Raw genomic sequence first — 12118 nt, forward strand, 5'->3', positions numbered from 1 at the left:
GAAATTATACTCCAGTTCATGAAGTCTGCTTTCAATTTCCAAAGTCAGCTCCTTGTTTTGATTCTAGGCATAAAAATATCTTGAATCTATATGAAACTACCAATAAGACTTTGTAGTGCATCATTAAATAACCACAAAACCTTTTTAAAAATCTAGCAACCTCAAAATTTTGCCCTTTATTTCAAAATCCATGCAATTATTTACAAGTTGCTAATAAGCTCTTCCTTTTAAAACTTAAAAGAATTTCCAAATCCACCAACATTAATAAAAGTGTGGGTTAAATTGATAAAGTGTGGGTGACAGTTCACACGTGCCAGTGAAATGATTCTTGTAGTTAGTGCTTAGTAAAATGCCATCTAAAACAAGTTACCTGTAATCCCTAGTTAGAATTCATTTATTTCTCACAAGTAGCTGACTGTATTGTTTTGCTTTTGTGTATAAAAAAATGCTAAACTGAAATAAGTACCTTAAAGAACTAATGAATATATGTAATATCCAATCTATGTCAATTAAAAGAAGTAAACATGATGATATTAATTTTCAAAAATGAAAGCTAGGGTAAAATATATTAAACAAAATAAATATGGAATTTAAGTTTAGATTTTAAGAATTCTCATTGTTTAAAATTGTTTGTATTCATTTTATTATGTGTAAAATATTGAACCAGATGATCTCTTAAATTTTTATAATTCAAACATACTCTAATCTTTAAATCATAGAATAAGGTATTTTCTTTACCAAACAGGTCATATGGAGATTTAATGGCAAGAAGCCAGATAAATTAGGACCCAACACTCAGATATACGAATGGATCCCCCAGAATGACCTTCTTCTTAAGACTCTGGGATAACTCCTAAAAACATGAGTACAGTCAATCTGGATGATTACAGTTCAACAGAAAACATTTATTGAATACTTGTTACTGTAAAAAAAATTGAACACAATGTTCAAATTGTTTTAAAATTATTTTCCAGACCCATGGATGGTTTGGAAATGCAAAATAAAAAGCTGCAGTTTTATTATTCACAGTCATTATATACAAAATCCAAGTTATCTTATTATTTCTGGTGCAATTACCTTTGCAAGAATTTTTCAGTCAGTTTCTGGATTGTCTCTCTGTCTTGTTTTACATCTATTTTTAAAATAATTTTTTTAGTTGTAGATGGACACAATACATTTACTTATTTTTTTATGCTGAGGATTGAACCCAGTGGTTCACATTTACAAGGTGAGCACTCTACAACTGAGTCACAACCCCAGTCCCTTATTTTACATCTTTCACTCATTCTTTCCCTTTGTGCAGGAATATCTCAAATACTACTTGAATGTAACCACCAGGTTGTTTTTGTTGTTGTTGTTTTAATTAACAGCTATTCTTTTATTTTCTATAGAAATGAAAGCACAATCTTCATTATGAAGTAATGACACATTTGATAATGAAGTGTGGTCTCTCTGTTCTCTGATTTCAGTACCATCACCATTCTACTTCCTGCTGCTTTGGACATGCTACATGGCAAACTTAGTGACTTCAGTTTTTGTTTTTTTTCTTAATGAGAAAATGTGCTAACATGTCCTTCATGACTGTATTTTTCATTAGTACATGTTGATTCCTTTACTCAAAAAAATGTTCTATTTTTTTTACCACCTATCAATCTTGTGTTCAGTTATCAAGTCTCAAGTCATATACTCCCTCTTTCCTGTAGTTTTCACTTAGTACTCCAGTGGACATAGGTGCTTGTTCCTCCAAGACATGAAAAAAATAATTCAGTGCAGGTTAATAATTCATGGTTACAATAATCTGTTATCTAAAATACACTGCTCCCTCTAATGTCTTATAATACACATTTCTCATTTCATTTCTAATATTTTTAATTAATAATTTTGCTGACATTGACTCAATCCTAGGTCATCCAAAAACAAAAGCTTTTATAACTCATGGTGGAACCAATGGCATCTATGAGGCAATCTACCATGGGATCCCTATGGTGGGCATTCCTTTGTTTGCAGATCAACCTGATAACATTGCTCATGTGAAGGCCAAGGGAGCAGCTATTAGATTGGACTACAGAACACTGACAAGTGCAGATCTTCTCAAGGCCTTGAGGATGGTTATTAATGACCCTTTGTAAGTACAACTTTGACATTGGGTAGTATTCATGGAAGGATTGTCTTCTCATCAATGAGTGTGGTGAGCCGCTTCTGCCGTTTCTGCAGATTATGGTCGCCATTACAAGATGACGCTGGCTCCGCTGTGGTCTGTGACAAACAACTCCTTATCTGGGAGAGTTGGCACATGATTTTTCACCACCCTGTGAGAAAGCTCCACGCGGCAGCTTTGCATTGGGGCTTGGGATGCTTTATTAAGGCTGGGAGGGGCATCAGAGAGAGAGAAGAAGAAATATCAAGGGCCTGAATAAACTGTTGAAAGAAGATTCCCGAGTTGCGTCTTCCTTGCGGGCAAGGGGTCGCGACAAGTGGTGCCGAAACCCGGGAACCAGAACTTTCAGCAGTCAGGGGTGGTGCACCGGTTAGTCCCAGGTAAGTGGGATCCGCGATCAAAGCGGGGTTAGTCCCTAGTAAGTGGGATCCGCGACCAAAGCGGGACAGCTCCTCTGTAATGAAAGAGAGAGCCTTACATTTTATTGCAGCTGCACTGTGTACTTTCGCTCCTACTTTCGCTTTCTTTTTTTTGTGCTTCCTTTGTTGTTGTGTCATGGGTGCCACATCTTCAAGTCCGCTTCTCCTGGCCCTAGATGGCCTGTTGCGTTCCAAGGGACTGGAAGTGAAACATAGTACTTTACAGAGATTTTTACAGAAGATAGATATCGCTGCACCGTGGTTTGCATTTTCGGGCAGCCTTACTGTGCCTAGTTGGGATAAATTAGGCAAAGATCTTGACTTTGCTTCTGAGCAGGGCATATTAGAGGGTGGGGTGATACCCCTTTGGAAAATGGTCCGTGGTTGCCTTACAGATGGTAAATGCCAGGAAGCTGTGAGTGAGGGTCAAGCTATTCTTGAGCAACTGCATGAGGAAAAATCTGAAGGATCATGTAGTGAAGTGGCAGAGAGTATTAAAAGTAACAGTAGTGAGAAGGCAAAAGAGCCTGAAGATAAAAATAGGAGAAGGCTCTACCCAGATTTGACCGAATTAAAAACGCCTGAGAACACAAGCAACTCAGAGAGTTCTGAGGACCTTGATATATTGTTACAACAACTACATAAGATAAAAATGAAAAAGAAGAAAAAGGAGACACAGGGCACGCAGGCCTACTGTAAGAAGGGGAAGGGAGTTAACATTGGTCAACAAAACTCTGAGGAGGAGGAGGTAGAATATCTAGAAGAAGATATGGTGCCGATTGCCCCACCTCCGTATGTGGGCGGGAGCCAAGGTTCCGGGAGATCTTTTCATGCACAAGTTTGGAGGACAGTTAATACAGATATGGGACTTGCATACCCTGTATTTCAGGACAATAACAGGGGAAGATATCATGAGCCTTTAGACTTTAAGATAATTAAAACCTTGGCAGAATCTGTCCGCACTTATGGCATAGATGCCGCTTTCACTCTCACTCAGGTGGAGGGACTTACTAGATTTTGCATGACTCCCTCAGATTGGGCTAGTCTAGTCCGCGCTTGTGTTTCCCCAGGGAAATATTAGGAGTCCAAAGTTGGCTGTTTAATGTTTCTGGAAGTACCCAAGACTCGGAGCGAGGTAGGAGACTTAAAATTTCTGCAAATAATTCACAATTATCTAATGCTACATTACCCTCCGCAGCAGTCTGCCTCCAATCTCCGTTCCTGTTTCTTTTGGCTAATGTTACATCACAGGGGATGCTTAATTGTTCTAATATTACCTGTTATTTGTCTGAGTGTTGGAATGGCTCCTGGACTACGGCAATGGTTATGAAAATTCCAACTTTTGTCCCGATCCCGGTTACTGCAGATCCAGAGTCATTTCCTATTGTTGAACTGATTAGAGCCCGTAGAGATTTTGGAATTACGGCAGCCATAGTGACAGCTGTGGTGGTATCTGCTGCTGCAGCAGTTATAGCTGGAGTAGCCATGGCCAGCCAGGTACAAACTGCTGCCACTATTAATCAGGTTATTCAACAAACATCCACCATACTTGAGTCTCAAAGTAAAATTAATCAACACAATTTATCTGGGATTCTAGCTGCTAATCAAAGGATAGCTCTGCTTCAAGCTCAAGTTGAGGAATTGTCTGACCTAGTACATTTGGGTTGTATTGATCAACGTGCACATTTATGTATAACCTCTGTCAGATTTTATGATTCCAGAAATGCCTCCCGCATCATCGGGGAATATTTATCCGGAACCTGGTCCATGGAAGCAGAAAACTTGATCCAGTCTCAACTAACTCAGATTGCTGTTTTGAATAGCACCCGTGTCGAACCAGTGACTTTGGGTCAATTCACCAGTTGGCTATCCTCTGCCTTTTCCTTTTTTAAGGAATGGGTGGGAGTGGGCATTTTTGGTGCAATGTGTTGCTTCAGTGTTGTACTCTGTTTGTGGCTTCTCTGTCGCCTTAAAACTCGCCATGCACAAGAAAAGGCTATGATCATACAAGCTCTTGCAGCTTTAGAAAATGGCAACTCGCCTCAAGTCTGGCTTGCACATCTTAAGCAGTAAACCTTTGTCATGGTCGTTACACCCCAAGTTATTATAACATTGCACTGGGATCGACATGACTTTCCTTGTTATTCTCTTAGTGTTGGAAAGCCCTTGCACTCTGCCGGTCTTACTGCCATTGCACGCAGATGGGTTTCCACACTAGTACTTTTCTATCGCCTTGAAGTTCGTGCCTTTCTTTCAGGGTGCTGTCAACTTGTTTGTCATTATAAACAGCCACAGTTCAGCCTCAGCTATCCCCCTTCGTCCACCATCGTCACGATACAGGATGCGAGGCAAGGCACTGCACTTGAGTGATCCTTGACGTGGACCTCAAGGAGAGCATGTCCTATTGCATGCGGGTTAGACGCGTTCACGCCCCGCCCCACGAAAAAAGGCGTCGGCTGATATGGCTTCAGATCTGGGGAAGGCGCCTCCTTAGGACTGAGTCATACTATGCAGCCACTTCTGCACAGTGGGATAGGACCTCTACTCTCGCCTGTATTGTTTTAAGAAAACAGAAAAGGGGGAACTGTGGTGAGCCGCTTCTGCCGTTTCTGCAGATTATGGTCGCCATTACAAGATGACGCTGGCTCCGCTGTGGTCTGTGACAAACAACTCCTTATCTGGGAGAGTTGGCACATGATTTTTCACCACCCTGTGAGAAAGCTCCACGCGGCAGCTTTGCATTGGGGCTTGGGATGCTTTATTAAGGCTGGGAGGGGCATCAGAGAGAGAGAAGAAGAAATATCAAGGGCCTGAATAAACTGTTGAAAGAAGATTCCCGAGTTGCGTCTTCCTTGCGGGCAAGGGGTCGCGACAAATGAGTATAAGTTTTATCCCGTTTTGAGGACAGTATTTTTGAAAGAATTTAAAAGATTTAATCCACGTTAAATCTTATGTATTTCTAACCAGTTTAATCAGTACTATTTCCGAGTTGTATACAACTTCAGATATAAGTATGTCATATTCACAGTAATTTATCAATTAATCGGTTTATGGACATTTTTGTTGCTTTCAATTTTGATTATTATGAAAAATGTGTACAATTTTATATGAAAATAAGTATTCATTTCTTCTGGTAATTCATACTAGAACTACTGGGTCATATGGTAATTTTATATGTATTAAGATCTTCCAAACTGTTTTACAAACTAGTTGCAAAATTTTTTGCAGCATCCAAGCAACATAAGAGATCCAGTCTCTCAATATCATTACCAGAATTTGTTATCACCTGTTTCTTTTATTATAGCCATCCTAGTGAATAGGATTGTAGCTCACTATGGTCATGACTTGCATTCCCATTATAGCTAAAGAACATTACTTTATGTGCTTATTGGTCATTCACTTATCTTTTTGAGAGAACTGTCGGTTCCAATCCTTTGTTCATTTTTAATCAGTTTATTTATATTTTAATTATTGATGATAATATTTCACCATATTTTATGGATATAAATCTCATCAGATATATGAGTTGCAGATATTTTTATAACATTCCATGTGGTTGATTTTTTTAATCTGTGGTAACTTTTGAAGCACAATAAAATTTTCTACATTTGATCAAACTGAACTTCAATAATCAACCTTTTCCATACTGCAAGGTGAAATCATGTGAAGTTGTTTCTCTGTAGAATGACTATCTTCAATTCAGCTCTCATTTTTCATAGTATAATTGTTTAGGAAGGTATCACTTAAAGAACAAGTATAATTGTTTAGGAAGGTATCACTTAAAGAACAAGTTCAAAATTACATTTCCAAAAAGAAAATAGTACGACAATGAATAATAAAAATGCTCTGAATGTAGTTAAGAAAGAATAAAAAGAGAAGTAAAACAGAATGTGCACATAGAAAAGAAAATACAGATTAAAAAGGCAGAATTAAATATGAACTTAATTAATTTATTATGAATTTAATTTAATATGAAGTTAATACATTATGTCCTAGAAAACTTTACAGTACCTTAACAATCTCTTCTCCTCCTCTCCTGATCCTCTTCCTCTTATATAATAGTCTTCCTGTTACTTTTATATTACATCTCCCTGTCAGATTCCACATATCAGGGAAAATATGCAATATTTTTCTGATTTTTTAAATTTATTTCATTTAATATTAGAATTTCTATTTTTATCTATTTTCCTACAAATGATCTAATTTCATTCTTTATGGCTCAATAATACTGTGTCTGTGTGTGTGTGTGTGTGTATGTGTCTGTGATATATAACACATTTTCTTTTTCCACTCATTTGTTGATGGAAACCTGGGCTGATTCTATAATTTGGCCACTGTGAATTGTGCCATGAAGAGTGTAAGTATGCAGGCATCACTCTAGTATGATAATTTTGATTCTTTTCAGCATATACCCAACATAGTATACCTTCCTTGTATGGTAGTTCTATGTTTAGTTTTTTGAGGAAATTCCACCCTCATTGAATACATTGCTTTCCATTTGCACCAATAGTGTATAAATGTTCCTTTTTCCCTGCATCCTTTGCCAGCTATTATTGTTACTTGGATTCCTGATGATAGTCATTCTGACTGGGCTGAGATGGAATCTTAGTGTAGTATTATTTTGCATTGGTTAAAGATGTTTAACATTTTTTTAAATATATTGTATTAGTCAGATTTTGTTGTTGTGACAAAAATACCTGACAGGAAGAACTTAACTTAGACAAGGAAAACTTTATTATTAATCATGGTTTTAGAGGTTCAGTCCACCATCAGCCAACTTCATTACTGTAGGCCTGAGATGAGGTTGAAAATCACAGCAGAACAGCATGGCAGAGGAAAGCTGCTCAGCTCATGGCAATCAGAAATCAGAGAGAGGGAGTGACAGGGATTCAGGGACAAAATATATTCCCCAAGTTTACACTCCCAGTGATCTACTTCTTCCAGCTACATCCTGGCTACAGTTATCACTAAGTAATGCATTCACTTCCATTCAAATGCATTAGTCCACTGATGAGACTATACCTCTCATCATCTAATTATCTCACTTTGAACATTCCTGTGATGTCACATGAGCTATGGGGGGGGGGGGTTATCTATATTCAAACCGTAACATGTCTGTTCAGCTCATTTGCCTATTTATTGATTGGTTTACTTGGAGAATATTATGGTATTAAGCCTTTTGAGTTCCTGCCTTTTGATTTCCTTATACATTTTGAATATTAGTCCTATCCAAAGAGGAGAGGGCAAATGTTTATCCTATTCTGTAGTGTGCCTCTTCATTGTGATGATTATTTTATTTACTATGCAGAAGTAATATGCCTAGACAGAATACTATGCAGATACATATGCCTAGACAGAATAAGCAAGGGGAAATGATATCAGAAAACATGGCCAGTGTCTAACCCATTTGAATATACTAGTACAAGAACAGATTTGGATTTTATTCCACTTGTGAAGAGAAATCAAATGAAAATTTTGAGCATACAACTTCATAATTAGATGTGTATATTTTAAAAAATATCATTCTAGCTACCAGTTGGAAAAGAGACAATAGAAGGTAGAAATGAAGAGGAGAAACAGAGAATGGTTAGGAAGCATTGGAGCAACATGATATGATTCCTCTTTAAAAGCTTCAAGGTAATCTTTCACAAAGTGTATGCCTTCTCTCTCACTTATTAGACTCAGAATTACTCATAATTATTTCCTCTGATGGAAAGAATTTTACTCACCTCTCTGAAATTCCATAGGAACTTTTGAGATATTTATACATCAGAACATTCCAATTTAAACCAAACATAATATGGTAATAAAAGCAAAAATATACCATATACAGGGCAAGTCTATAATATTTATTTTAAATCATCCATATAGCACTTTCCTATGAAAAACTTTCATTGGCTTCATGTGCTTAGACAGATTAACTTACTTTCAATGTTGATCCTTTTATGTTTCACCTTTAGATATAAAGAGAATGCTATGAAGTTATCAAGAATTCAACATGATCAGCCAGTGAAGCCTCTGGATCCAGCTGTCTTCTGGATTGAGTATGTCATGTGCCACAAAGGAGCTAAACACCTCCGGGTTGCTGTCCATGACCTCTCCTGGTTCCAGTACTACTCTTTGGATGTGATTGGGTTCCTTCTGGCCTGTGTGGAAACTGGGATATTCATCATCAGTAAATGCTGTCTGTTTTGTTTCCAGATGTTTTTTAAATCGGGAAAGAAGAAAAAAAGGAAGTAATTGTACCTAGGCCTGAAGCTGGGAATCCTGATAAATGGCTCCTCCTGTTAACTTCCACAAGAGGAGGCTGTATCGCTAGGTTTCTTACTTTTGCTAACAACTTTTCACATATCACTTTGTCAAGTCAAATTTTGTCTCCATAAAATTCACTCCCTGTGTAAAATACAGAAGTATTTCAGTTCAAGGAACAACTATTAGAGGAAATAAAATTAAACCAAAAGTTTATGTTGCTATTTATGATTCTAGTTTTGTAGCTTTAACTTCTCTGAATAAAGCCTTCACTAATTAGAGTGTTGTGACGAGATTTGCTCTTCCATTTTTTTTTTTTTTTGAGACTGGTAATGTTGTTTGTCCTTCACTGTACATCCAGCCTCAGCGTCCCTTCTTTCCTAAAAGATGTATGAAGGGAAAGTCATTTCTCAGTGGCTTTAGAAATGTAATGATGCCTACCTGCTTTCTATTATCAAATTGGAAAACTTTGGTTTTAAGAGATCACTCACTTTTGCTCTTAATCCTTTAAAAAGTTTCACCTAGATGGTCTCAGTTTCATTCCTGCTTTGATTATACATATACATAGTCTCAGTTTTTCAATTTTCACTCTCCCCCATCCCATCCAGAACCTCTTCTGGTTCCTGTACATGTTTTTGGATGTGGTTGGGTTCCTGCTTGCCTGTGTGGCAACTGTGATATTCATCACAATTATATGTTATCTGCTTTGTTTCCCTTTTCTGAAACATAAATATTATACTGCAAAATTCAATATCTATGATAAAATATATGACTTAAGTTATTAAATTTCCATCACTGAGCATTCTAGATTCACACAATTTTTTATGATATAAATTTGGATTTAATACCAACATTTTAATACATTTCATAGTAGCACAGAACTTTCTGATAGCTACTTCAAAAGTCTACATCTGCAGCAATTTGAGAAAAGACTACAAACACTTGAACAATGGTCCCATTGAGCCATGGCCCCTCTCATTGCACTTTGACAGTCTCATCATGGAGATTGCACTGGAAGTCATGCAGTTTTCTTCCATGACTTAGTTAATCAAGGCACTGAATTCTCCCTCCCCCTTGATTTTCTTTGTGACTTTTTCTCTTTCTTCCTCTACTCATGTTGGAGCCCTGAGTCAGAATTGTAGTCTTCATGATAAATGAGCATTTTGTGGAGGATACAAAGATAAGCACAAGAAGTCCCCATTATTTCAGGCATCAAGTAGATGGACTCCCAATCACCAGACATGTGAGGAAATAACCTTCAACTTATTCAACATCAACTATCACAGATCTGTAAGTACTGGAAAAATTCCATTCAAGAACCACCATGTTCAAGTGAGCCAACACCCAGAACAGTAAAAGATAATATTAAAAAAAAACATGGATATTCTAAGCCCCTATATTTGAGGGTTAGTTTTTGTGTAGTGATAGATAAATATATAATGTCATTTATTTTTTCATACACTATATGATTCTATTTATATTAACATATAGATATATGTACATAAATGAGAGACTTAATATAAAATTTTGAAAACAGCTATTACCCAGGAAGGACAATCAGTATAGCATTTGGTAAAGAGTTTATACTCTGATTCCAGATAGCATTGACACTAGTCCCTACAAGTACTACAAAGGTATGTGGGGTTGAGCTGGTTGTTTAAATTATCTGTGACTCAGTTTCCTCACCAGTGAAATAGATGTCAATATTATGGTATAACCTATGTCATGGAATTGTGAAGAATCTGTTTATTAACTTGCTATACTCCTAAAAATAATTGTTGTGCACAACAAAATTAACTTGCATCATTAAGTGACTAGAAAATTTCCATCATTATTTTAACCTTCGTGTAACTACAAAATACATTCTAAATGGAACATGGTTGAAATATTGATGATAAAAATACATTATATTTTAAATATGAGGGGTTATGTTTATAAGATAAGGAATGACAAATTATAGTCTCTGGGAAAAACTCAGAAATCCCTCAAATCCAAGGAGGATCCAAACACAGCCACATCAGAGGCTGAAAGATAAAACAGAAAGTTTTGAAGCAACAAGATAATAATGATAGCAGTTTGAAACATCATTAGTGCAGTTTCAAATGAAAGGATTCTCAGAAGAATATTACAAGGAAAAAGAAGACTAGAACATCACCCCAGTTGATATCTAAGAGGTATTTCCATGATGTTATATACAAAAAAAAAAAAATCTATGATATTTTTCAGTGCATAGTAACCTCTCCCAAGAAGTATCATTAAAGTATCTATTAAAGTAAGTGAACTGAAATTATACAAAGCATAAAATAAAATTGACAATGAATGTGAAAAGAAATTTGAAAAATTCAAAATCAAAAAGTCCACAAAAACACCTCTGAGTGGCAAATGGGTAAAAAATTAGTCAAAAGGATGATTAAAAAATAATTTAAAATTATTAAAATAATTGGATAGTTTTAGATCATACTTCAACTAATAGAAAACAGTATTGATTGTTAAACCACAATGCAAGGAAAAGGCCACTGACTCCAATTTTAAATCAAATTAAAGCAAGCTTGTAATTCCGACTGGCCGGGACTGTCTCTCCTGAAATCCGTGGGTTAGAGGACAGTACACCAGCTCTCTAGGAGCATGGTTTTATAACACAAAAGTTGCAAAAGGGGGGGTGTCTTGAGAACTTACAGATAACAGGATTTTGACAAGCATAATACAAAGGCAGATAGTAGGATAATGATCTAAATAGCTCAACATTTCAAGTTAGGGAGCAAATTTAGATCCCAACACCAGAATTTATGAGGCACCCCTAAGGTTTCAAAGAGGGTTGTTATCTGGTCAGGGAAAACCAGAATTTATGAGGTACCACTAAGTTTCAGAAAGGGTTGTTATCTGGTCAAGGAAAGCCAGGCATGGGTGAGTTCAAGACACAGGCAGGCATTTCAAGCAAGTTTAGAAATCACAGTAATTTATAGTAAAACAGAAATTACCTTTCATGACTTTCTGATGAGATGGCTCCCAATCTTAAGATAGGCTGGGTTTTTTACGATACTGCTGGATACCAGTGACAAGTTCTGCTTTCTCACATGCTGAAATATTTTTTTGTATGTCTTAGGCTTCCTTTTTCTCCTGCTCTCTTCCCCTTATCTTTCTCCTTCCTGGGTATGTCTGTGACTAGGCCCAGGAAAGGCTAGGTGGGATGGCCAAAAGGTGGGAAACAGGTGGGCTGAGGGAGGAAGGGCAGGATGGAGCAGCCCAGAACACATTAATTTAACAACTTTATAACTCCCTGTAGGGAGGGGCA

General features: G+C 36.9%; 1 protein-coding gene across 1 annotated transcript in view; it reads left to right on the forward strand.

Annotated features, from left to right (window-relative positions):
• Nucleotides 1-9105, forward strand: part of LOC124082291 (UDP-glucuronosyltransferase 2B15) — a 31933-nt gene extending 22828 nt beyond the window's left edge. Inside the window, exons 4-6 of the mRNA XM_058574053.1 lie at nt 746-832; nt 1905-2125; nt 8538-9105. Of these exons, the coding sequence (XP_058430036.1) occupies nt 746-832; nt 1905-2125; nt 8538-8817 (588 nt within the window). The 3' untranslated portion in view covers nt 8818-9105. The remainder of the gene's footprint in view (nt 1-745; nt 833-1904; nt 2126-8537) is intronic.
• The last annotated feature ends 3013 nt before the right edge of the window (nt 9106-12118 follow it).

Source organism: Marmota monax, unplaced genomic scaffold (genome assembly GCF_021218885.2).
Source record: "Marmota monax isolate L192 unplaced genomic scaffold, Marmota_monax_Labrador192_F-V1.1 WCK01_AAM20220418_F8-fsc00132, whole genome shotgun sequence".
NCBI classification, from domain to species: Eukaryota; Metazoa; Chordata; class Mammalia; order Rodentia; family Sciuridae; genus Marmota; species Marmota monax.